The following is a 27,559-nucleotide window of genomic DNA, read 5'->3' as shown; positions in this document are numbered from 1 at the left end:
GAGTGAGTTTGTTAGGGGACACACAGGAGTCGTGGGTGAAGTTTAGCCATGCTTTATTGTAATTACCTGCTGGGCCTCAGCACATGTCATGTCATCAATAAACCCTGATGAAGACAGCTTGCTGTTGAATAAATTATTGCATCTGAGCTACCAGAGTTTGAGGCTTTTCCTTTTCTTTTAATGTCATCAATACATGCCAGTGTGGTGGATCAATCTGATGTCATGACAAATAAGTTGCTATCTTCATTCTCTCCTCGTCTCTTGTATAACTCCTCCATTGTTGGTCATCCTTGCATCACTTACAAAGGCATATTTGTCAGGACAGTGTGGATAGATACATATCTCAGAACTGTATGTAGAGTTGTAAACCAGCCCAAGCTGACCTCATTTGTACGCTGTCCAAATGTATATTTGTCAGGACATTATGGATACATATGCGTACAGCCAAAGACAGGCCTAATGTTGTCTGGCTATATAGCATAGCAGACACAGAGTTAATATAGACCCAGACAAATTCTCCAGCGCCGTTACCATGGGCTCCATGGCAACAGCCTCAGTCACCACCAGGCTTTTCGAGTGGCAGATTGAAGCTGAGTGATTTGTTTAGAGAATACAATTAGTTGTTTTGTGTTGATTAAGAGTGATGTCTCCATCCTAATGCAGATGGTCGTTTGGCCCTGTTGTTGATGCGCTTTCTCCAACTAAGCCCACATGCATAAAACATTGTCACGATTTGTCAAGCCTCATGCGGTGAGGTTAAAGGATATTAATGTTTAATGTTGATGTGCAAATGTTTTGTTAAATGTGATACATACGCAGCTCGGTGCTGTACCTACAGATTTCCCTGGAGTGCTGGCATGCTTGTGTTGTGCGTCACTAAGGGAGAGTGCAGTTCACTTCAACGACCAGGAGAGAGGGCAGTCTGTCGCACTGTTGTCAACCACCATGTCAGTGATACACACAAATCAAATCAAATTTTAATAGTCACAGGTGCCGAATACAACAGGTGTAGACCTTACAGTGAAATGCTTACTTATGAGCCCCTAACAAACAATGCAGTTAAAAAAAATATGAGTAAGAATAAGAAATAAAAGTAACAAGTAATTAAAGAGCAGCAGTAAAATAACAATAGCGAGACTATACACAGGGGGGCACCGGTGCAGAGTCAATGTGCGGGGCCAACGGTTAGTTGAGGTAATATGTACATGTAGGTAGAGTTATTAAAGTGACTATGCATAGAGGATAACAACAGAGTAGCAGTGGTGTAAAAGAGGGGGGGGGGGGGCAATGTAAATAGTCTGGGTAGCCATTTGATTAGATGTTCAGGAATCTTATGGCTTGGGGGAAGAAGCTGTTTAGAAGCTTCTTAGACCTAGACATGGCGCTCCGCTACCGCTTGCCGTGCGGTAGCAGAGAGAACAGTCTATGACTAGGGAGGCTGGAGTCTTTGACAATTTTTAGGGCCTTCCTCTGACCACCTGGCAGGAAGCTTGGCCCCAGTGATATACTGGGCCGTACACCCACCCTCTGTAGTGCCTTGCGGTCGAAGGCCGAGCAGTTGCCATAGCAGGCAGTGATTTGATTTGATGCAACCAGTCAGGATGCTCTCGATGGTGCAGCTGTAGAACCTTTTGAGGATCTGAGGACCCATGCCAAATCTTTTCAGTCTTCTGAGGGGGAATAGGTTTTGTTGTACCCTCTTCACGACTGTCTTGGTGTGCTTGGACCAAGTTAGTTTGTTGGTGATGTGGAGCTCTCAACCTGTTCCACTACAGCCCTGTCAATGAGAATGGGGGCGTGCTTGGTCCTCTTTATCCTGTAGTCCACAATCATCTCCTTTGTCTTGGAGATGATTGTGTACTACAGCCGCACACTTTGTGGACTTTGACACAGCCGCACATGATTGTGGACTAACACACACACACACACACACACACACACACACACACACACACACACACACACACACACACACACACACACACACACACACACAGGGTGTTTGTGATGTTTGCACTGCAGCTGTTTTTTGGGGGCACATGAAAGCCCCTGTCGACACCTATGTCCTGACCCAGATTAAAGGTTGCTTTGAAGGTGACCCAGACACTCTGTAAGGATGGACACCAGCCACATTAATGCATCTTTCTCGCTTTCTTTCTATCTCTCTTTCTCTCTCTCTCTTTCTCTCTCTCTCTGTGACTGTGTGTGCGTGTGTATGTGTGTATTTACATATTTATGTATTTATGTCTTCCAGGCTCAACTTCTTCCATGATGTCCCTGATTTCCGGGTGCTGGCGTGTGGAGGGGATGGGACAGTGGGATGGATCTTAGACTGTATTGGTGTGTCTCAATTCTATTGGATTAAACTCATGTACTCATGTGATGCAATCCATCAGAATTGTAATCATTATCTTATTGTTATCTGTCCATCTGCAGACAAGGCCAACTTCACCAGAGATCCCCCTGTGGCCATCCTCCCTCTGGGCACAGGGAACGACCTGGCAAGATGCCTACGCTGGGGCGGAGGTGAGGAGCTGTGTGTGTGTGTGTGTGTGTGTGTGTGTGTGTGTGTGTGTGTGTGTGTGTGTGTGTGTGTGTGTGTGTGTGTGTGTGTGTGTGTGTGTGTGTGTGTGTGTGTGTGTGTGTGTGTGTGTGTGTGTGTGTGTGTGTGTACATCGAACGCAGTGAGAGTCTTGTTTTACTTTTTCCTGCTCACTGAAAGCTTCAATCAGCATTATTTTCCCCAATATCCTCACAATGCTCCTGTTGTGTCCTTGTGGTCCCTAACCCGTCCTCATAGACCTTATATGAAAGTGCTATATAATGCAAAGCAGAGTTCTTATATAATCCCTGTTTGCTTATTGGCTGTGCCTGTTTTTGGGCCAATAGTTGTGACCCTGATTATGACTGACTGCTTGACCTGACCATGGCTTGTAGAGGCCAGCAGAGCACTTTAGCCAGGCGGAAGGCATATGATGTTATGATGCTTGTAAACTAAATAGACAGATAGTTCCCAGAGGCTTTTTGACCAAGCACAAGTTGAATACATTATGTTCTCGGAAAAATAATTTAAAAAGCAGCTGGATTCTTTGAATTTTTCTGACCAGATGTACAGCTCTACAGTATTAGACAGTAGCTGTGAGTGACTTACTGTGTGAGAGCGGTCTTTGTGGAAACATATTGCACATGCTTTTTAATTCCTAGCACAGTAAACCAATCATCTAAATTGTGTTTGGTGACACAATTTCCTATTGATCTCCTATTAAGTGGTAGATGTTATATGACAGATGGTATAGGCCTGTTGTAACTATATGAGGCAGGATTGGGCTGTATGTTAGCCTGTGTGTGTCATGGGTATTGGGATATACTTGTATGCTTTTGCAAACATGAATGAGTATAAGTAGTCTGTGAATTGTTTGTTTAATATTCAGGGTATGAAGTATGCTAATTGACTTCTTACATTACATCATCATTGCTTTCTCCCTCTGTGATTTGGTATAAGTGTGAGCTCAGACTGTTGGAGATCACATGAGGGGGAACAAGTGTCATCACACATGGCCCCTGGCTCTCAGGGGAGGTCACCATGTGAGTAAATTGGAGAGGAGAATATTCAGCCTCTCCTGGAGGACAAATAATAGAAGTCGATTTCAGATGTTTCTTTATTATTACAAGGAACGTGTTTCAGCGTGATGCCCTCTTCAAAACCCTGGAGCTCCCCATGCGCCTTGTTTAGAGAGGGAGGTAGCAGGTACTTTTCCTTTCCCTTCAGTCATCATGTGTTAGTAGCACAGGAGGGAGGAACATGTGTCATCACACATTGTCCCTGGCTCTCAGGACGTAAGTGGCAGAGTCCCCTGGTGTTCTCAGTGTGATGGGTCCTCATTATACGCTCACACCCCCATGACAGCCAGTGATATAACACTAACAACGGCCCACCTCTCAGCAGCACTGAGCACAGTCATCATCAGAGTCATTGTGGTTCAGACCCACTGGGTCTCAGACACAGAGGATCTGGTTACCGGAGCCTGAGATGGGGTTCTATCCCATGGCACAGTGTAATGATGGCTCTATTGTGTAGGCTCATACTGTTTACCAACACTCTCTCAGAGAGGCCCGTCAGTTGGTTGGAGTTCTATTTCGTGGCATTGGACTTATTTACTTGCTCCTCTTCATCCCCTCTGGGACATAAGGCCACAATGAGGACTTTACTGTGTACACTTAAACCATTAGGCTGTTTTGTCATTCACTGTGTGACGACTTCTTAGTTGGTCTGAGAGCCTGGGTCTGAGAGTGTGGGTGACCTTAGTGTGTGTGATGGCTGTATCTCATTGTGTCCTATGTCTGACTTCTCACCTGTCTCTCTCTCCTTTCCTGTAGGTTATGAAGGAGGCAGTCTTCTGAAGTTCCTGCGGGACATAGAGCACAGCACAGAGATGGTTCTGGACCGATGGAACATCGACATCGTCCCTGTTGACAAGGAGGAGAAGGGAGACCCTGTCCCTAACAGCATCGTCAACAACTACTTCTCCATCGGAGTGGTGCGAGAACAACCCACACCTCTACACATAGACACACTACACACGCAAACAGATGTCCATACATGCACGTGCACACACACACACGCACTCTAGTTATTAGTTTCACCAGGAAATGTTCGTTGACATGCAGAACCAATTTTCACCCTCAAATTCTTATCCTTAAAACACACACACACTCAATCCTACCTGCCTGGCTCTCCATATTCAGTTCAAACCATAAGCAGGACATAGCAATGGTCAAATTGTGGTGTAGATATTGGGGGGTGGGGGGGGGTTTGGGGGGCAGTAGACAGGGGTTCCGGTGGTCCTTCCCCAGATTTGCTTTGACATTTTAAAACAAATTTCCTACAATTCTACACAGTATGACATTACTTATTATGCCTATTTTGAGGGGTACATGGGTATTTTTAAAACACAGTATAAGTGGAAGGATAAGTGGAAGGAGAAGTCTTCACCATCTTTTATGAAGGTATTTCAAGGCAAATATTAGGAATACACAAAAGATGAAGACTGAGTTGTATTATAGTCGGACTTCGACTACCTTATGCTCAGTCCACATGTCCCCCCATCCCCCATGGCAATTTCGTTTATGGGACATAGGCACAGTACTATGCCACAGTATGGGATTGCCTATCCCAGCAGGAGTTAAACAATGTGCAGAATCCCCGGAGGTTTTTAAGCCTCTCAGGCAGGTTAATTACTGTATTTCCCCTTTTAATGGGAAGGAACCAGCATCGCCCTGGTCCCTGTTGCTTAGCAACCATTTATCGCTCTCCTCACGGTCCCACTGTTCAAAACAAATTACCATGGGCATGCCTCAAACGTATTAGACTACAGGGACCAGAAGGACGAGGTCAAATGGGTGCTGTCTCAGTTGTTGTCTTGATGTCGCTCTCAATCAACCCCTGACACTTCAGATGGATGTTTCATATCTCTGTTATCAAATCTACGGTTGCTTAACAGTAAGGTGCCTGCAGCACCTCATTTGAGAAAGCAATCCCTTTTATGGTCTTTCCTCTCTTTATTTTCCTTTGCAGGGAAGCCTTAAAATACACAAACAGCCAGGAGTAGACAGTGAGACTTAGCCGAAATGTGATTGGTACATAATATGTCTGGACCAATCACAGGTAGAACAAGGATGAGGGAGGAAGGGGCGAACTTGGCAGGGATACGAGGCACTATTGTGATGTTATGCAACCCGGCCTCCCACTGGTCCCAGGCCTGCCACATATTCAGCAGGTTTCTGCCAAACACATGAATCTACCATCCTGTTACTGCTGTGCTATGAGTACACCCTAGCCTGCTGGACCCATATCTGTTTGTCCTGTATTGCCAACAATGACAATATTGAAAGCAGTTGACTGGGATCAGTACTTTGTCTCATAATGTTCAGCATATTGCTGATCGAATGGAAAGACAAAATGGTTTAATTAGAATGTGGATGTTATTAGCAAACGACCAACCCTCTGACCTTTCTATCTAGACAATGGGTCTTTCTCCACTGTGTAATGCCTGGGTCAGAAGGGCCAGAGGATGCAGGCTAGGGGGTGGCCAGGGGACAATGCCCTCTCTGTGGGATTCAGATGTGGGCCGGGTGGGTGGTAGTGCCAGTGCCAGGATGGTCCAAACTTTGGTTGCAGCCACTGTCTAGCATCTACCCTGGCTATACACCATTTCTAAAGAAGTGCTGGCTACATTTAAAACTGTTATTGATGATAGAACAGTGATTTACAGTCCATTTACATTCAAATATATCTAAATTCTGTGTTCCTGAGAGGACCTTTTAAGCTCAAATTGATCCCTTCGAAGGATTCTGTATTTATGTAATCCACTATGCCCAATGCCATTCCCATGTTGTTGATGGCGCTTTTGGTCTGCTGTAGGCTAGTCCTAGCTCTCTGCCCTGATCTAATGCGGCATGGCATGGCCCTGTAACAGGGCAACAGATCTCATCTCCATGGCTTCAGTTGCCAGGGACAGATGGCTGCATATCTGTGCACCAATGACACCTGGGCAAACGAGCGCTGGCGCGATGACTCACGCCATATCATGATGTAATCATTAGCAGCCCCGAATCAGGTTCAATGTCCATATCCATATTGGGGCATCACTTCCTGCCATCACAGTCACAGACCTTCCCCTCCCGGGACAGGGATTGGGTTGCCATGGCGTTGGCGCTCTCAAGGCCAATTTTTGAATCTCAACTGTCATCTGTTTCTTGTTGCAGTGAGTTAATTGTGGATGACGTGGTAGCCATATTGACTGTCACTAAGAGAATGCTCTAGGCTAGAGATAAAGATGTGTTTTGTGGTATTGCTAATTTGTTCTCTGCCTCAGATTACTTTGTATTGTTTTTGGGCATCAGTGCTCTGCACTAAGTACACACTTAAACTTGATCATATTAAATAACAAATAAAATCTAACAAAATCATACAACATACATCCTAAGAAGAGTCAACCATAAATCCATATTGAGAAGAGCTTCATATAAAATCCTTCTCTGGTCACTGTCAAACTTTAGTCTGAATACAATGACACAGACTGAAGCTTGTCTACAGGAAACTAACTCTTTGACAAGACGGCTTCATGTTAGCCATTCTGGATCTATTTCACCATACAGACACTACATTAACATTAACCCTCAGTCATTACTGTAACCCTAACCCTAACACACTGATCAGATGGGAGAGGAGTCTGTCTACATGTACATATGGCAGGCACCTTGGGTTTCAACCCCAAATCCTAAGCCTCACTTCAATCCCACATCCCCATATTGCATTCCAAGACTTCCTTCCATACCTTGCCTTGCTCTCTTAGAACCCCTGTAATTCAAACAATTCAGCCCCACTTCAGTCTCACATCCCCACGGAAATCCCCAAGATTTCCCTCCCTGCCGTGCCTTTACAGTATGTATTAGGCACTCCATATACTCCTATAATGTATTACATCCCTGCACCCTGAGTGATCCCGTTCCCAACCCTCACCCTGAAAATAATCTGTGTGAGGAATTAGTGAGAGGGAAATCACACCATGTCAGCAGCCATTAAAGAAGCCACCTCACCCCTTCCCCAGCCCCTTAACTTGAGGAAGCCGATCTCTCCAGGGTGCGAGAGAACGATGAAACGGGTCCTGCCATCAACAAGCTATCTGCTCTCCAAGCGTAGCTCTATGCCTAGCTATGAGAAGTGGAGATTGCCTGGGACTGGCACTGACCCTTCTACCATGTAAAGCTCTCTGGCGCTCTAGCTATGTGTTAGCTATAGCTACTTACCCACCGTGTTACTCTGTGGTCTGTGGATCCAATCCACAGTGACCTGTCCTGTGTGTCGACAGCAGGGTGTGTAGTGCTTGCTCAGGGGACAGCCAAGCCAGGCCTCTAGGGAGGGTAGAGGGAAGTGAAGGTTAGACTGAGGGGATAAAGATGGGAGAGAGAGAGAGGTGCGGGGGGAGGAGTAGTGCTGGCAACACCAAAGGTCAGGGGAAGTATCAGTGACAGGAAGTTAGCGTCTGCCAGGTTCAGACCAGGTTACCGCGGTAATGAATGACAGTGCTGAGTGACACCTGGCTGGTTCTTAAAGATAGGGAGGGAAACAACCCCCCCACCCCGTACTCTTCTCTCTGTCTGTCGGAACACACATGCACTCACACAGATACACATCATAGGTACTGTACACATCATACACAAATATACAGTATAAACCCTTTTACAAATGAACCCACATATTCACACAAACTATTTGTCTCCCTTTCGCACACACACACACAAACACACAAAGATACTGTATATAAGCAGCATGCATTGCTTACATAAAAACAAAATTCTCTCAGGAACAGGTCCCCAGCGAGTCGCGTTAGCACCTGCTACCTACAGCTATGATGACAGGGGCACAGATGGACTCCACACATGCACACAGGCACAGCAGCTTGCTACAATAGGCTCACTATGACCCTGTATGGGCATTCAGATCTAGAGCTCCGGTTCCGTTTGACCATCCTAATTTATCTTATTCAAAAGCAATTTCAATGGAAATTCTCAATTTAGAATTTAGTCCAGGCCTTGGCTTAATCTGTATCCAGGAAACCAACCAATAATAGTTTTGTAGAGCTGTATTTGTGTGATGCCCCTAAACCAATGGGTGACTGGACTGGATGGATGGCTTTGAAGTATGTCCCAGTGCTGCAGAATGGGGTGAGGGTTGACGTGGGGAGGTAGGGGTGAGGGTTGACAGGGGTGAGATAGGGGTGAGGGTTGAGAGGGGGGGATAGGGGTGACACCCACTTTTCCCCAGATCACACTTTGATGTTCCCGAAAGGGCACCAACCAAAATGGGTTGAAAAAGCAACCTATTTCTCCCTCTATCTGGGGGCTGTGATAGAAATGGTTCTGAGGTGACATTTATTTTCCAGCGAGTGATTTGTTTGTTTGTCCACTCCCCATCCTCCCTCACGCCCCCACCATGTGCCAAACATCAAATGGCAAGATCAAAACAACCTTCGTCACACAGAGTCAACTATGGTGTATAGCAAATGTCACATATTTACAGTGACAGTATTTGGGGACAGTATAGGCTACTGGCCGGTGCTTGCTCTAGGAGCACTGGACACAATCCAGTGTCACATATAGTTGCTATTTGTTGTGTTTTCGGAGGCTGTTGTGATACTGTGACACTGCGAGTCACATTAAGGTCTTGCCCTAGATACAGGACATGCAGTCCTTCAATAAAACAAATGTCATGATTTCTTTCCCACCTCTCTCCCTCCCTTTTTTAAACATGGCTCAAGGCCCAGAGGTTAACAACAAACCAACTCCCTGCATCCACCTATGTTCTAATCACTATGCCTAGTATTTGGCGTATGGTGTGTGGTTTTCCTCCAGACCTCCAATAACAACTGTCCCCCCAGGTTCCAGTTTAAATGCATCCCATATTCACAGCCAAAAAGCCAGACGAGGTGGGCAGGTGCAGAGCTATTTTGGGACCCACTAGTTGATGATGTTGTGGGACGTGTTAAGTTTGAAGGAGGGAAAGCCCTGGAGATGACACAGGCTCCAAAGGATAGTGGGAGGAGGGTGACGGGGTGAGGGTGATGCGGCGTGCCTTACCCCAAACCTTCCAATCTTTTCCGGTCTCCTCTCTGGCGACCGCTGAAACACCTGCACAGGCGGGCAGGAATCCAACCAATGCCCCAACAACCGATGGTTGGTCTCTCTGTAGGGCTCCATGTCCGTTTCCTATTAGTGCCATGACCTGTGCCAGGCTGAATGGCGACCTGAACCCTGGTCCCTAGGGCAGTGGCTGGCACACAGGGGTCTGGTCCCACTTCCTCCTTCTGTCCCGTGTGGTGGGAAAGGAAAGGGAAGGAGGGAGAGAGGGGAGAGTGAGAGAGAGAGGGACCTGCTGACTGCAGGATGTGGTAGTGTTGAGCTGCCTGCCAGTCAGCATTCGACTGCCTGCCTGCCTCCAGTCTAAATATAGGAGCAGATCTGTTACAATGACAGGTCTGATTTGTCAATTATTCCCTCCTTCATTCTCTATGGCTTTCTCTCTCGCTCTCTCTCTCTATTGCTCTCTGGATCTCTCCCTCGTCTTTTCTCTGGCAATATCTCTTTCTCTCTGTCTCTCTACCTCTCTCTTCTTCCACTTCTCTCTCTCTCTTTTGACATTCTGTCTTTGCTTTAATCATTCTTTGTGTTAGCAGAATGTGCTCTAGTTTCAATTTCAGCAATGTCGTCAAGACAACATCAGTGACTGATGACAGGGACTTTTTTCCATTGTTGAGAATAGGTTTGACCTGATGGCCTTTCCAAAGGTTCGTTGTCCATTTATTTCTATGAGCAGATCAAAATGCCAAAAATAATTGCCATCTTCATTGCAGTCTAGTAACCATTCTCATAGCCACCATCATCACCATCACCACAACTGGTAGGAAGCCAGCTGTCTGTCTTTCAGGACATGACGTCCATCGCCGCATTGACCATTTCCTCCATACCCCATCTTCTCTGCCTGTCCATTACCGGATAACCTCTCCTCCCCATCTAGTAAAATCACTTATTCATCTTCATGCTTTTTATCCTATAGTACAAAGTCACCATCTCTCACTCTGTGCTCTGTCCACCACACAAGACTAATATGAGTGAGATCACCCTGCCCTCAGGCCTCAGGTCATGGCAGAGCTAAGACGGGCTCTGGAGAACACACACACCCATACCCCATATTTATAAGTGGGGTCATTCCTAGTGTTGGAGCCATTTGACTGATTACGTTGACCCCCTACCCCCAGAGGTAATCCAGGGCTGGGGTCAAACACACAACACAGGGGGTAAGCAGGGCAGGGGGATAGGTGGTGACTTTTTGTCCCTGTTATTATCCCTAGCGCAGTCCTAGGACCACATAGGCACAGGATCACAAGCACAAAGGTGATGCCCCAGTAGTAGCTTAAAACTGCTCTATGTCTCCCACTATAGGATGCGTCCATCGCTCATCGCTTCCACTTGATGAGAGAGAAGCACCCAGAGAAATTCAACAGCAGGTGAGAGATTGATATAGACTTTGTTTCACTTAACTTAAGGTGTATTGGTGTCCCTGTGTTGTCTCAAGCTGCTACTGATACAGTGAATGGTCACTACTCATTAGCTGCTCTCAACTTCCATCAACCAGATAGAGTCCCTCCATGCTGTGAAAACCTATAGCATATTTGAAGAAATCAATGGTCAGGAAAAACCCTGCCTGCTTAGTGACATCAATAGATTGGCATTGCCTGGCTTCTGTCTATGATGGTAATGGAAACTAGCTAACTGATTTGTGACGTAAAGAAGGGATCCATGCAGCCAAAGTACAGTGTCTATGCTAACTGACTAGCTGGCTGGCTGGCCGGTCCTTACTACCATTTTGAGTCCTGTTCTGATGCAATGGCTGTGAAATTTTATACATGGGTCAAACATTTATGGAAGTAGTTATACACACCGGGTTGTACACGATTTGTAAAAAAATATTTGATTTTACTGAGGCATTTCTGACATTTTGCATGGTAATATGCAATGATTTTGTCCAATTTGTAAATGTGGGGCTGCAGGTAGCCTAGTGGTTAGAGCATTGAGCCAGTACCCGAAAGGTACTGAGCTGACAAGGTAAAAGATATCTGTCGTTCTGCCCCTGAACAAGGCCGGTCCCACTGTTCCCCAGTAGGCCATCATTCTAAATAATAATTTGTTCTTAATAACTGACTTGCCTAGTTAAAAACGTTTTTTTTATTAAATGTGTGATGATAGGTTGAAATTGCAAGCCCTTTTTTTGTACTGTAGTGATCGGTCAGTTTTATGCAATAATATTGCAGGCAGATCGCTCAAGAGTGACTTCAGTGGGAAATGCCTTCAAAACCGGACACTAGGGGCAACAGTGAGCGCTATTACCAGCAAGTAGGCTTGGGTTTTGCTAGGGCGATGTGGATCAGAAGATTTTTGTTGTTATTTTTTTTAACCCTATCCCAAACCTTAACCGTTACCTTAACCATTTGGAATGAGTGCCTAAACGTTATGTTTTAACCCTATCCAAAACCTTAACCCTCAACCTTCTAAATTTGACGTTTGAAGCAACTTAGAAATGTGACTTTTGGAGTAACGGAATAATACTGAGTAGGAGGAGTCAACCCAGGGTGTCAAAAACACTTAGAAGTTTAACATTTGGAGCAACGTGGATAAATGTCTCATTCTGCAGTGAGACTGTGAGAGCTTGTTGCTGATTTAACTGTTTTATGCAGTAATAGTGCAGTGATTGGTCAAATTTACAAGTCCTCACAGAATCACAAAATCCTGAAGGGACTGAATATTGTCCATTGAATTCCTTGCCAGTCAGTCCTTGTGTAATACAAATGCTCATATTAGAAGCAGTCGGACTCCACACAACTCTTCCTACCAGTCAAATGAATGACATGAATCATTTAGAACACCAGCTCCAGCTCTGGCCTTCAACTTTCCTTGCATAATGTTTTTTTTTACTTTTTATGATTACGTCACATTATAGTATATTTAATCAAAGGGTTATTTTCCTTACGACAGACAGACATTATGACTAAATGCTGCCTGTCAATGTCAGTTCACACAATGGAGGCTTGCTTCACATGACGGAGGTAGATTCAGGGTTGCAGGTGTGATTGCAGGGTACAGTGAACATCTTAGGCTTTGAGCTCCAATATGCAGGACTAAGTGAAATAAAATAATGAAAATGGTCGTAAAAAACAACAATAGAAATAATACTATATACAATGCATTCGGAAAGTATTCCGACCCCTTCACTTTTTCCACATTTTGTCATGTTACAGCTTTATTCTAAAATGTATTAAATAAATGTTATTCCTCATCAATCTACACACTATACCCCTTAAGGACAAAGTGTAAACAAGTTTTTAGAATTTTTTTCAAATGTATTAAAAATAAAAAACAGAAAAACCTTATTTACATAAGTATTCAGACCATTCGCTATGAGACTCGAAATTGAGCTCAGGTGCATCCTGTTTCCATTGATCATCCTTGAGAAATCAGCCAGTTGAAATCATGAATCAGCTGGCATAATTTTTATGGATATATAGAAAGAAATGAAAATGGAAAAAAAGTCAAACGAAACGAAGTGCAGCTAGCTCCTCTGAACAACAGTGTCCTGACGAGTCAGCACATTTTCGATGCCAGGTGAAATTGCGCCACATTAGCTCATTGTTATGGATGTATCCAAATACATGTCACTAAAAAACAGCTGAAACAAATGCAAATGCTGCTACTTTGCTGTTATTCTGGCTGCAATTTTTCATGTGACTGTAAGTTAGCCTTAGTTGGCTAGCTAGCAAGCAAGGGATAAGAATGTTGCCAGCCAGTATGACAGTGGAACATTGAGAATGAACGACTGGGACACGTCTCTGGCAACCGAACCGATAGAACGAACAACCAGTCGGCTTGGGTAGCAACCCTAGATTTGGGTCGGGGCTATATATTTTGGAAGGATGAAATAGTATGAATAAATTCAGAAAATAACGTTTTTAATGAAAACATGTCAATCATTATTCGAATATGTTGGTAACCAGTTGTATAAAAGTCACTCAAAGCCGGTGTTTGGAGGATATATTGGTACGGTTTGCTCCACTTCGTCTCGGGCCTAACAACACCCATGCCGATATATCCTCCAAACACCGGCTTCTCGGGCATTATCACTTAAATAACAACTGTGGCAGTGATGAATAAATAAATGTCCATTTGGTGGAGGCAGAGTAAAGACTGTTGAGGAGGTGGGGGGAATGACCATAGGGGGAGCAGCATGACCATTGAGTGAAATAAAAACAATACAAATTTTTATAAAAAAGTTATGATATACATATTAACCACACGGACACTACGGTGTCCGTGTGGTTAGACCATTTCAGCCTCTCTGAGATGTGTACGCAGAGGAATTTAAAATGATTGACCATCTTCGGTGGCCCCGTTGATGAGGATGGGGGCATGTCCAGCCTGGTTCCTCCTGAAGTCCATAATCAGCTCCTTTGTTTTGCTAACGTTGAGGGAGAGGTTGTTTATCTGGCACCAAACCGTCAGAGAGAGAGAGAGAGAGACCACTGTGACTGACCCAAAATTAAGGAAAGCTTTGACTATGTACAGACTCAGTGAGCATAGCTTTGCTATTGAGAAAGGTCGCCGTAGGCAGACCTGGCTCTCAAGAGAAGACAGGCTATGTGCACACTGCCCACAAAATGACATGGAAACTGAGCTGCACTTCCTAACCTCCTGCCAAGTTTATGACCATATTAAAGACACATATTTCCCTCAGATTACACAGACCCACAAAGAATTCGAAAACAAATCCAATTTTTATAAACTCCCATATCTATTGGGAGAAAAGGCAATGTAAACATGTTTTCCATGCCAATAAAGCCCCTTAGAGAGAGAGATTCCCTGACTGACTGAGGTTGAAGCTGTCATCTCTATTTAAGGAAAGGGAACAAAGTGTAAGAACCAAATCACAGTTCTCAACTCAATTATGTCCCATTGTGTCTTCAAATTGCAGCAATAGAGGGAAAGAGGAACATTTTGGGAGGTTGATGGGCTTAATGGGCAGCAACAGTGATGTCATGATGTCTCGATGTGTGACTGAACGGTACTGAATGTACTAAATACCTTGTGGATTTTTTTTATAAAGACGTTTCTCAGAACTGGATTGTCCCCCACCCCGTCACACACATACACCCTCCCAGTGGTCTTTTACAGTGCATCGTAACTCCTTTGATGTTCATCTCTTTCATTTCCAGTCTTTGCTTGTCTTTACCCCCCCCCCCTTTGAGAATGCAGTTGGAAGAGTATGGCCTGCCTGTCTTTCCTCTTTGATGGGTGTGTGTGTGTGTGTGTGTGTGTTTGTGTGTGTGTTTGTGTGTGTGTGTGGGGGGGGGGGTGCGCGCAGTGGCTGGTTCAAAGAGGGCTGTGTGCAGTGGCTGGTTCAAAGAGGGCTGTGTGTAGTGGCTGGTTCAGGAGAGGTGAGTGGAGAACTAATGCCTGTATAGCTGCTACTGCTGCTGCTGCCAGTGAGCCTGGCAGACTGTTTGGAACTGATCTACATGGCACTCGGTGGGGTGCTTTACACAACCGAAAGTGTATGGGTGCGTGCTTATGTGTACTTGTGTGTGTACCTACGTGCATGTGTCTGTCGGTGAGTTGGTAGGTATGTGGGACATATAAACTAGGCCAACGCTAAACCTTTACCTAGGGAACCTTTACCTAACCTTTACCTAGGGAATGCGACTAGGGAATGTTCTTTTACTTTGTCTTTGTTGTGGTGTTCAGTGAAGTATTTGTCAGCAGGTGGTCTGTGACTGAGAGGGACAGTGACTGATTTAGAGTCCTATCTCCCTGTTGCAGCTCTTCATGTTGTATCTATGACACACACACACACATGGGTGCTTCTGTTGTTGTTTACCACTGTGGCTAATTAGCCATATGTAGGCTAGTCCATGTATGGAAGTTCTAAAGAAGGAGGGGGGCAGCTTGTCACCAGTTTGAAACGTAATAATTAATGCGCAAGACAAGACTTAAGTCTCAGACCTAGATTTCCTTTCCCCATTCATCCAAAGACACGTGGCAGAACGACAGGAGGTAGAACGATGGTTGAAAAAGACAGGCAGAGATATTACAGCATACCTCAGGTTAATCAGAATATTGTCTTAAAACTGTTGTGAACTGCCACAGATTGATAGCCTGGACCCAGATCTGTTTGTGCTGTCTTGGCACTTAGGTGCCTTACAGATTGAGAGCCAGAGACGAGCAGTGGATAAAGAGATATGTTCAGGACACATTCTAGTCTTTATTTCAGTTCTATTCTAATTTTAGAAATAAAATAAAATCTACTTCTGCATGGGGAGTTGTGTTTTATTTAATGTGGCTTGATTATTGCTACAATTCCAGTCAGTGGGTTACAAAGTCAAACATTATATTTATGCTGTTCCCAAATGCCACTGTACCTAAGAAAAGGAGAGCGGTTGCCATGGAGTTAACCTGCTGACAGAATGGCGGGTTATCATGATTGTTATTTTGTCACATTGTAAAACTATTTAACAGAAGATAGACACTGTCTGGGCATCCCAATTGGCACCCTATTCTAGTGCACTACTTGTGACCCGGGCCCATAGGGTTCTGAAACTATTCCCCAGAATATCAACACTGTGATGTTGTTGACTCTGTGACTGACTGACTTTCTGTCTGTGCCATTTGGCTGGCGTTACCATTGACACAGAGACAATGGTAACACTGCTGGCCAAGGACGTTTGCAACAAGGCTGTAACACATCAACTTTGGTTTGTAAAACTTAATCAATCTGGGGCTTTTTTGGTGCAGGACAGTGGCTCTATATCTAGCGATGATTAGACTACCAGGCACTTTGGTCTCCCATTACTGTGGGAGCCAGAGAGAGAGAGGGGACTGGTGAGAAAATATCACTCAATGAGTGACCTTTGACATGGCTGAATTCAGAGAGTGAGTGGCCTAATGGACTACATGCCTGAGTGCTTTGTTGTGCTCCATGTCACACACAAACACACACACACTCACACACATACGGCCCCTCTCCCCACTGTGTGAGATCTGACACCTTAGCCAGCGGAGGAGCCATCAGCATGTGTAAGCACCAGTAGCACCAGTAGCACCAGTAGCCAGACCACAGGGAGCATGGAACCTTGGTGCTAATGACCACAGAGACATAGCATAATGCAATGAGGTGCGTGCGTGCGTGCGTGCGTGCGTGCGTGCGTGCGTGCGTGCGTGCGTGCATGCGTGCGTGTGTGTGTGTGTCAGGCCCCAGGGGGAAGGGGTGGAGAGGAAGTTTTAGATTAGTGTCAGATTTCCCTGTGAGAAAAAAGTAAAACATTTCTTGATGCTTTTGTTGGTCTCATTACAATGACACTGTAGGGTCTTGGTTAAGTCCAATGGACAATCGGTTTCCCAATGGTTTCCCAGCGGTAACAATGCAGATTAGAAGAGAGGCAGGGCGTCTAGGCTGCATTTAGTCAAAGAATGTAACAAAAGACCGAGCCTCACCTTTGACATTATCATATATTATATTTCACTCTTACAATTCAGCCACCATAGAAAGAGGAGGGGGCAGGGGCTTTGGCAGGAATTGTGAATGACACCCACCCAGGTGTGAGAATGGAACACTCCTGGCCAGAATGGGATAATGGGACTCCTCCTTCTCTAGGGGAGAAGATCTTTATTCCTTTATTCATCCCTTTACAGTCAATATGTAGTAGACTACAATAGACTTTTGTTGGGCACTACCAAGAGCATTCACAGTCTGAGCACAGAGCACTGACCTGTATCTGTGCTGCTGTACCAGCTGCTGTCAATATGAATTATTCTCAAGCTAATCGGGGCATTGCTTCATTATTTTCACATTGATGAATCAAGTTCAATCAATGCATTCTGCTTGGCTTTGTGTGTGATGAGCAGAAAGAGACTCTGTCTATAGCAACGGTCATCAAAATTGTTACGTTTACAACATATAGGTTTTATATATATATATATATATATATATATATATATATATACAGTGGGGCAAAAAAGTATTTAGCCAGCCACCAATTATGCAAGTTCTCCCACTTAAAAAGATGAGAGAGGCCTGTAATTTTCATCATAGGTACACTTCAACTATGACAGACAAAATTAGGAAAAAAATCCAGAAAATCACATTGTAGGATTTTTAATGAATTTATTTGCAAATGATGGTGGAAAATAAGTATTTGGTCACCTACAAACAAGCAAGATTTCTGGCTCTCACAGACCTGTAACTTCTTCTTTAAGAGGCTCCTCTGTCCTCCACTCGTTACCTGTATTAATGGCACCTGTTTGAACTTGTTATCAGTATAAAAGACACCTGTCCACAACCTCAAACAGTCACACTCCAAACTCCACTATGGCCAAGACCAAAGAGCTGTCAAAGGACACCAAAGGACACCAGAAACAAAGCTTGGTTTTTGCTCTGACATGCACAGTCAACTGTGGAACCTTATATAGACCGGTGTGTGCATTTCCAAATCAATTGAATTTACCACAGGTGGACTGCAATCAAGTTGTAGAAACATCTCAAGAATGATCAATGGAAACAGGATGCACATGAGATTAATTTTGAGTGTCATTGCGAAGGGTCTGAATACTTATTTAAATAAGGAATTTCTATTTTTATTTTTAAATACATTTGCAAAAATTTCTTGTTTGCTTTGACATTATAGGGTATTGTATATAGATTAATGAGGAAAATGTTTTATTTCATCAATTTTAGAATAAGGTTGTAACGTAACAAAATGTGGAAAAAGGGAAAGGGTCTGAATACTTTCTGAATGCGCTGAATGAGTGCCTTCTAAGAAATGTTACAATAAATTGAATACCTTAATTCTCACAAAAATCCCTGAACCATCGTTAACACCATCCCAACCGTGAAGCACGGGGGTGGCAGCATCATGTTGTTGGGGTGCTTTGCTGCAGGAGGGACTGGTGCACTTCAGAAAATAGATGGCATTATGAGGAAGAAAATGATGTGCATATATTGAAGCAACATCTCAAGACATCAGTCAGGAAGTTGAAGCGTGGTCGCAAATGGGTCTTTCAAATGGACATTGACCCCAAGCATACTTCCATAGTTGTGGCAAAATGGCTTAAGGACAATAAAGTCAAGGTATTGGAGTGGCCATCACAAAGCCCTGACCTCAATCCTATAGAAAATTTGTGGGCAGAACTGAAAAAGCGTGTGCGAGCAAGGAGGCCTACAAACCTGACTCAGTTACACCAGCTCTGTCAGGAGGAATGGGCCAAAATTCACCCAACGTATTGTGGGAAGGTTGTGGAAGGCTACCCTAAACATTTCACCCAAGTTAAACAATTTAAAGGCAATGCTACCAAATAGTGTATGTAAACTTCTGACCCACTGGGAATGTGATGAAAGAAATAAAAGCTGAAATAAATCATTCTCTCCACTATTATTCTGACATTTCACATTCTTAAAATAAAATGGTAATCTTAACTGACCTAAGACAGGGAATCTTTCCTAGGATTAAATGTCAGGAATTGTGAAAAACTGAGTTTAAATGTATTTGGCAAGGTGTATGTCATCTTCTGACTTCAACTGAATGTAAATGTGATATTTCAGTTTTTTTCAAAGTTGCTAACGTTTCTAAAAACTTGCTTTTGCTTTGTCATTATGGGGTTTTGTGTGTAGATTGATGAGGGGAAAAAACGATTTAATCAATATTAGAATAACGCTGTAACCTAACAAAATGTGGAAAAAGTCAAGGGGTCTGGATACTTTCCGAATGACAACGTACTGTATTGCACTGCGCCCATTTCAGCCATTATCAGGATGTGTTTGACAGGTCATTTCAAATATTTCCGTGGTCGTAACATTAACGGGTTAAAATGAAAGCAATCAATCCAGCGAGATTTAAGTGCCAATGGATTTGTCACGTCTCAAACACAGGAAATAAATAGATGGCTGCAAAAGACAGATCCTCATGTAGGCAGGGCGTGTTGCTACTGTCTGCCTCCCATGGTAGCTCTCCAGCTCTCTGTTTATGTAGTGTGTGCTCATGTGTTGGCCTACAGTATGGTTTTGAGTGTCCAGATAAGTACAGCACACTGTGTGTTAGTGTTTCTTTTAACCGTTTAAACCGGTCATGTCGTGCTGTTGTATTCCTGTGGTGTAAAGGATAAATATACCCAGTCCTCTTTGTTGCCTGTCTCTCTGACTCGCTGCCAGACAGTAGCTCTCCTCTGACATGCTTGCTCAGATCATATGGCATGTTTCATATGGTGTTTTTATTTTTAGGACTCTGGGAAAGATCATACACCATGTGCCTTTATAACTAGTGGATCTGTGTCAGATTTCTTGGTGTGTGTGTGTCCCTTCATATCAACTGTTACCCTACAAGGTCCAGAGCCTGCTGGTTTATTGTTCTACCTGATAACTAATTGCACACCCCTGGTGTCCCAGGTATAACTCAGTCTTTGATTAAATACAGTGGAACTGGCTTCAAGGTACAGAGTTGAGTTTGAGGGCTTTATACAATAGGTGAGCCAGGTCACTGTATCTGTCTTTTCTATTCTCAGATCTGTATGAACCCTGAGGCTCCTCTCCTCACCCCACAGACTCTCTGTCTGCTGCTGCAAGCTACCTCGTCAGTCATTGGCAGAACCTGTCAGTGTAGTGGGGAAAGGAGAGGGTCATCAGGGCTTGTCTACAGCCAGGAGCCAGGGTCAGAGGTTACAAAACCATGGGCGGGATTGTGTCAACATAACATTTTAAATGGTTATTCATTCATGGCTTCCCTGAGTTATAACTTAATCTCCTCCCAACCAATCAGTATAGTTGATCTGCAACTGGGATAACCATTGTATCACTCTTACTTAATAAGCACCTTTATCAACTGCAGGTCTTTAGGTTGATGGAAACTGGTCATCTGATTGGATTAACTGAGATCCCAGAACAGGGTTAGTTACTGGGATTAGTATTCCCCAGCATTCACACACGCACAGCCCTACCTAGTCTCGCCTCATCTCCCACTTCCAAACCAAACACCCCATGCCCATTTCATCATCAGCACCTCCCTCTCTTCTGCCTCCCACCCCCTCCTATCTCTGGGTGTAACAGTGCAAGCCATGACACAGCCATACACACACAGCCTCCGTCTGTCTGTCTTTCAGGCCCTGTATCTCAGTCAGGATCAGCCAGATAAAGGCTGCTGGGTCGTTCCATCAAATAAGTACCTTTTGGGTTGTGTACCTCAGTCAAAAAAGTTTTATTTCACCTCATTTTAACTTTCTGTCAAAGTGTTCAACTTAATAAATAAAAAAATCCCATCTCAAGAGGTTAAATAAAAACATACTATAGTAAGTGCCTATTAAGTGCAAAATAAAGTAACCTTGCATGCATAATTTTTTCCCGCAATGGTTGGTATTTTTAAATGTTGAACTTGACGGGAAAGTGTGCATATCTCTGCGCAAATCTCAAACCCTGCGTGAACACAACTTCTAGAAGGTTGATCAACTGTATTGCAAGCAAATAGGCTTATTGTTAGTTTGGGGGAAATAGGAGGTGTTTGCACCTCTCATTCGATGCACCTCCCATAATAATGGTAGGCTAATAAGAACATTAAAACGTAGGCCTAATGATAAAACAGATGCATTTTCCATTGGTAAGGTGATCGCATAGCTGCATGTCCTCTAATAAGTTTATTTTACTTGTATTATATAGGCTTAAATCAAAATCATATTGCATGACGTCTCTCTCCTTTTCTGACATAACTAGTTTAAATTATTCCCACAACACAACAAATAGTAGGCTACCATTTATCAATCGCTCATTCAATAGGCAAGCATGCTGGAAAGTAAATAGACCGGTAGCCTTGACAGTAGACCTAGTCCTATGTGACAGTATGGGTAGGCTCCAGTTTTTGCTGTGCAATAGGATTAGGAGCGTGAAATCATAGCCTAACCTATTTAATTTCAGAGCCTATACCAAGCCAGGAGATATCAATACATGACTGTGTTTATAAACAAAATATTGAACAACAATTCATAATTTGCATGGAAGTGTGGACTGTAGCATTTACTTTTAAATTGCTTGAAAGGACAATCAATCTTGCAGAATGCACGGCCAGTGCTTGGCATTCGCTAGACAGCGTGCATTTTGTTATTTGGAAAAGTCACTGTAACATTCTGCCCACACCTCTGCAGAAATGTGATCAAATTTGCCATTGCACCTTCTTTTAGGAACTATCATGGCCCAGTTCCAACATCTCAAAATAATACAGCAAATGAGGGCGTTTTTGTTACCATAAAATGTGAATGGAGGGCGTTTTCCAGGCGTTATGTGTGTGTTGCACAACATATACACATATTTTCATTGATAAACCAGAGCCATATTATATTTGTGAGGTGGTGAACGAGTGCTACAACACCGCCTGGAAAACGCCCTCATTTGCTGTATTATTTTTGATAAATCCCAAAAATTTGTGGCACAGAAAAGTCCTAGACCTAGAATCTCATTGTATGCCAGAATTTAGTAAGAAATGTAGCACGGTTGATAAATGAGGCCCACAAAATGCCCAATAAGAGCAGAACCAGGTCACCTGCTTTTCCACTACGATTTGACTATTATGTTCAATGTTTCTTTTGATATATTTTTTTTCAAAAGGAATAGTTTCACCATTTATATGAAACTTCAGTTCACGTAACAGGGTTGACCTTAAAGTGAGGGATAGACATTTCGTATGATTAGATTAATCACTAATCACATTAAATAAATAATCATCTTCAGAAATGACTGTCAAAGCAACAAAATAACCAGGGCTTTACAATGATGATGGTGAAACTTGGAGAAATGTTGGGGTTAAAACAGAGGAACGTCAAAATGCGGATGTCTTTATTCATATTAAAAATCAGATTTATTGAATTTGCCATGTGGTCTATATTAAAGGGCACTTCATTTAATATAACAGGATTTGAAAATGAAATATTGGTGCACAATTTCATATTTTCGTGGAACGACCCTACTGTTGCTGCCCATGCAAGGTGAGGTAAGCTTTGACTGATCTGTACCAGAGATACAGGAAGGGAGGGAGGGAGGGATGAGGAAGCAGAGGGGAGGTCAGTTGGTCACTGCTCTCACTGGGGATTAGGAGAGATGGTTATCACTCTGATGGGGGTGGGGGGTTTGAAGGATGAGTGGGCGTAGGGGTTTAGTGCCCCAAGGACTTTTGTGAATCTGAAGCCACTGTTTTAACCACAACACTGTCATTTCATACCACCTGTATCTAGGTCTACGTTTGTATCCCCCTCCCCCCCTAGCCACAATGTCCTCCCTCCCGTAATTAAATATCAATCCATCCATCAACGTTGGTTCTCTCTCTAGGGTGTTTTGGCTGGGCTCCAATCAGGAAGACTGATCAGTCTTTGCCTCCTGAGGCCACAGTTAGCACAGTTTGAACCTGTGAACCCATTCCCTTCCATTCACCAGCCCTACATACAGACAGACACAGCCTTGCATGTTGAGCTGGAACTCTCAAAGCATATGAATGAAAAACCCTTTTCTCATCAGTATACAAAATGGTCTCTGAGTCTGAAACACTAGTGCCAGAAGGCTGTGAGCCTAGGCCAAATGCAGCTTTTATTCAGTACATTTTCTGAAGGTTTTTCTCTGCACTCAGGGGGACACAAGCAGGGCTTGTGGAGGTACCTTTCTCTCCCTGACGCTCTCCTCTGTCCAAAAGAGAGAGAAAAAAACATTTCAGTTAATTGCATTTTTACAGCGCTTCTCAAGTGGAAGCTAGCTAATGAGGTTAGGCAGTTCGGCTCATTGAGAATTGAAACCATGTCTAATTGTGATCTCAAATATGCTCATAATCCTATAATTGACAGAGCAGAGGTTTCTAGTGAACCGTGAGGTGAGTGTGAGAAAGACTGAACATTGAACTATGTCTTCAAGTAACACTGGATGATTATGGGGAAGTTATTGAGGTGGCAAGCTGCTTTGAACTATATTTACAGTTTGAGACACTGGAGGGATATATATTACAAGTACCTAGCTAATGTAGTAAAAAGCATACACTACCGATCAAAAGTTTTCGAACACCTACTCATTCAAGAGTTTTTCTTTATTTTTACTATTTTCTACATTGCAAAATAATAGTGTATTTTTTATATTTGAGATTCTTCAAATAGCACCCTTTGCTTTGATGACAGCTTTGTACACTCTTGCCATTCTCTCAACCAGCTTCACCTGGAATGCTTTTCCAACAGTCTTGAAGGAGTTCCCACATGCTGAGCATTTGTAGACTGCTTTTCCTTCACTCTGCAGTCCGACTCATCTCAAACCATCTCAATTTGGTTGAGGTCGGGGGATTGTGGAGGCCAGGTCATCTGATGCAGCACTCCATCACTCTCCTTCTTGGTAAAATAGCCCGTACACAGCCTGGAGGTGTGTTGGGTCATTGTCCTGTTGAAAAACAAATGAAAGTCCCACTAATTCCAAACCAGATGGGATGGCGTATCGCTGCAGAATGCTGTGGTAGCCATGCTGAATAAGTGTGCCTTGAATTCTAATGTCTGGTCTAATGTCCATTGCTCGTGCTTCTTGGCCCAAGCAAGTCTCTTCTTTTTGGTGTCCTTTAGTAGTGGTTTCTTTGCAGTAATTCGACCATGAAGGCCTGACACACACAGTCTCCTCTGAACAGTTGATGTTGAGATGTGTATGTTACTTGAACTCTGTGAAGCATTTTTTGGGCTGCAATTTCTGAGGCTGGTAACTCTAATTAACTTATCTTCAGAGGTAACTCTGGGTCTTCCATTCCTGTGGTGGTCCTCATGAGAGCCAGTTTCATCATAGCGCTTGATGGTTTTTGCAACTGCACTTGAAGAAATGTTCAAAGTTCTTGAAATTTTACGTATTGACTGACCTTCATGTCTTAAAGTAATGATGGACTGTCGTTTCTCTTTGTTTATTTGAGCTGTTCTTCTCATACTATGGACTTGGTCTTTAACTAAATAGGTCTGTCTTCTGTAAACCACCCCTACCTTGTCACAACACAACTGACTGGCTCAAACGCACTAAGGAAAGAAATTCCACAAATTAACTTTTAACAAGGCACACCTGTTAATTGAAATGCATTCTAGGTGACTACCTCATGAAGCTGGTTGAGAGTATGCCAAGTGTGTGCAAAGCTGTCATCAAGGCAAAGGGTGGCTACTTTGAAGAATCTCAAATATAAAATATATTTTGATTTATTTAACACTTTTTTGGTTACTACATGATTTCATATGTGTTATTTCATAGTTTTGATGTTTTCACTATTATTCTACAACGTAGAAAATAGTAAAAATAAAGAAAAACCCTTGAATGAGTAGGTGTTCGAAAATGTTTGACCGGTAGTGTATATCTCCCTCTAAAGCTTAGATTGACACATTGTGTTTGTTTGGTTTATTCCCACTGTACTGAAATACACTGATGTCTAGTCTAGAGAGCACTGCTGCACCACTGTGTAACAGTAACATGGTACCGGCTTTGCCCACATGGCAACAGAGCTTGCTTTACCAATAACCATGTTGTCAATATCAGCAAGACAGCTAGACCTGTGTTTGCCATGTTTCTGGAACACACTGTAAAATGGACCTGATTTCTAGTTAGCATAGAAGAAGTACAAACACATTACTTTTTGTTTTGACCAGACTGACCATGAAATAATTGTGCCTTTCACTGTAGTCGTTGAGTAGAACAAGTCCTCAGGGAAGCAGTAAATGTTATGAGGCCTGGTACAGGAGGAGGTGCAGAAGGAGGTGTTTTGTAAGACCATGCAGTGAACGACTGAAGGCTGATTCTTGCAGTCTGAGATGTACAGCCTTGTCTGTCTGATTGATCAGTATCGAGACACGGTCGGTCTGTCTGGTCTGGTCTGGTCTGGTCTGGTCTGGTCTGTCTGTCTGTCTGTCTGTCTGTCTCGCACACACACACACACACACACACACACACACACACACACACACACACACACACACACACACACACACACACACACACACACACACACCACACTACTGGCTCATGTTGCCCTTGGAGATTTGAATCTCTCTTCACAGCCAGTGATGTTCCTTTCCCACACCTAACAGTTGTCTTACTGAGGTTTCTTTGTGTAGCCCATCAACCTTTCACCAGGACTGGGGAGGTACAGTAGAAGAGATGTATTAGCAGGGCTCAGTAGGACAGTAGAGTCCAAGTCTTTACAATCCAGATCCATTTAGATAGGCAATTCTTTCCCCTGGGGACTAGGATGTTGTAATCTCATCATAAAATGGAGGAAATCAAAATGATTCATTATAGTTAAATGTAATTGCAGTTAAGTTAATTTCCTTACCTCTCTGTTCAGTTCCTCTCTCTCTCGAATCCAGGCTGTGTTGACAGTCAGAAGCATTAATCCTTTGTCTTTTGTTACATGACTTTGTTGTATCATGATGCAGGACTAAAGCACTAGGGAGAAGCATTGGACAGTGTGCAGGGCTTCCCTTTCTTAATCTACAGTATGTTTTGCCCAGTACAGGTTTTCTGAAGTTTAGGATGTGCATATCACCTCTGTATGCATCTTTGTTACTAGTGTAAATCATAGAAAAAGTGATACATCTACATAAAAAAAAATGTCACACAGGTCACCTCTGGTAAGCCAAACTCCAGGGCAGAACTAAACATGAACTTCAACTTTGTAGGGCTAAAGGTTGTTGTATGTTTTTGAATTTGGGTGGTGGTGGGGGGGGGGGGTCATTAAACATGATCTTATGGTAGGCTCGGTCGCTGATCCACACCCAAAGTCATTGTTGTCATGCCAGCCTTGGCTGAGGCGAAAATGACCGTGTGGAGGTGTCCTGTGTGCTTCATTGCTCTGAAAATAAAATGCTGTCCCCTAGTTGAGTTTAGGCTTTGGGCTGCATTAGCAGTGCTTCGACCTGATCCTCACATGACAGCAAACATGACAGAAAACTGTCAAAAGTTGTTGTGTTTAATTTCCCTACCCTGACAGGACTCGGATAGTAGAGGACAACTAAACTCAGCAAAAAAAGAAACATAGCTTTTTCAGAACCCTGTCTTTCAAAGATAATTCGTAAAAATCCAAATAACTTCACAGATCTTCTTTGTAAAGGGTTTTAACACTGTTTCCCATGCTTGTTCAATTAACCATACACAATTAATGAACATGCACCTGTGGAACGGTCGTTAAGCTTACAGACGGTAGGCAATTAAGATCACAGTTATGAAAACTTAGGACACTAAAGAGGCCTTTCTACTGACTCTGAAAAACACCAAAAGAAAGATACCCAGGGTCCCTGCTCATCTGCGTAAATGTGCCTTAGGCATGCTGCAAGGAGGCATGAGGACTGCAGATGTGGCCAGGGCAATAAATTGCAATGTCCATACTGTGAGACGCCTAAGACAGCGCTACAGGGAGACAGGACAGACAGCTGATCCTCCTCGCAGTGACAGACCACGTGTAACAACACCTGCACAGGATCGGTATATCCGAACATCACACCTACGGGACAGGTACAGGATGGCAACAACAACTGCCCGAGTTACACCAGGAACGCACAATCCCTCCATCAGTGCTCAGACTGCCCTCAATAGGCTGAGAGAGGCTGGACTGAGGGCTTGTAGGCCTGTTGTAAGGCAGGTCTTCACCAGACATCACCGGCAACAACGTTGCCTATGGGCACAAACCCACTGTCGCTGGACCAGACAGGACTGGCAAAAAGTGCTCTTCACTGATGAGTCACGGTTTTGTCTCACCAGGGGCGATGATCGGATTCGCATTTATCGTCGAAGGAATGAGCGTTACACCAAGGCCTGTACTCTGAAGCGGGATCGATGTGGAGGTGGAGGCTCCGTCATGGTCTGGGGCGGTGTGTCACAGCATCATCGGACTGAGATTGTTGTCATTGCAGGCAATCTCAATGCTGTGCGTTACAGGGA

At 43.7% G+C, this 27,559-nt stretch overlaps 1 protein-coding gene across 1 annotated transcript in view; it reads left to right on the top strand.

Moving 5' to 3' along the window:
• Nucleotides 1–27,559, top strand: part of LOC120058028 (diacylglycerol kinase beta) — a 130,088-nt gene that overhangs the window by 68,571 nt on the left and 33,958 nt on the right. Inside the window, exons 16-19 of the mRNA XM_039006512.1 lie at nt 2,255–2,340; nt 2,437–2,526; nt 4,378–4,538; nt 11,002–11,066. Of these exons, the coding sequence (XP_038862440.1) occupies nt 2,255–2,340; nt 2,437–2,526; nt 4,378–4,538; nt 11,002–11,066 (402 nt within the window). The remainder of the gene's footprint in view (nt 1–2,254; nt 2,341–2,436; nt 2,527–4,377; nt 4,539–11,001; nt 11,067–27,559) is intronic.

The sequence above is a fragment of the Salvelinus namaycush genome, chromosome 13, assembly GCF_016432855.1.
Source record: "Salvelinus namaycush isolate Seneca chromosome 13, SaNama_1.0, whole genome shotgun sequence".
NCBI lineage: Eukaryota > Metazoa > Chordata > Actinopteri > Salmoniformes > Salmonidae > Salvelinus > Salvelinus namaycush.
This window is presented reverse-complemented; position numbering and strand designations above follow the sequence as displayed.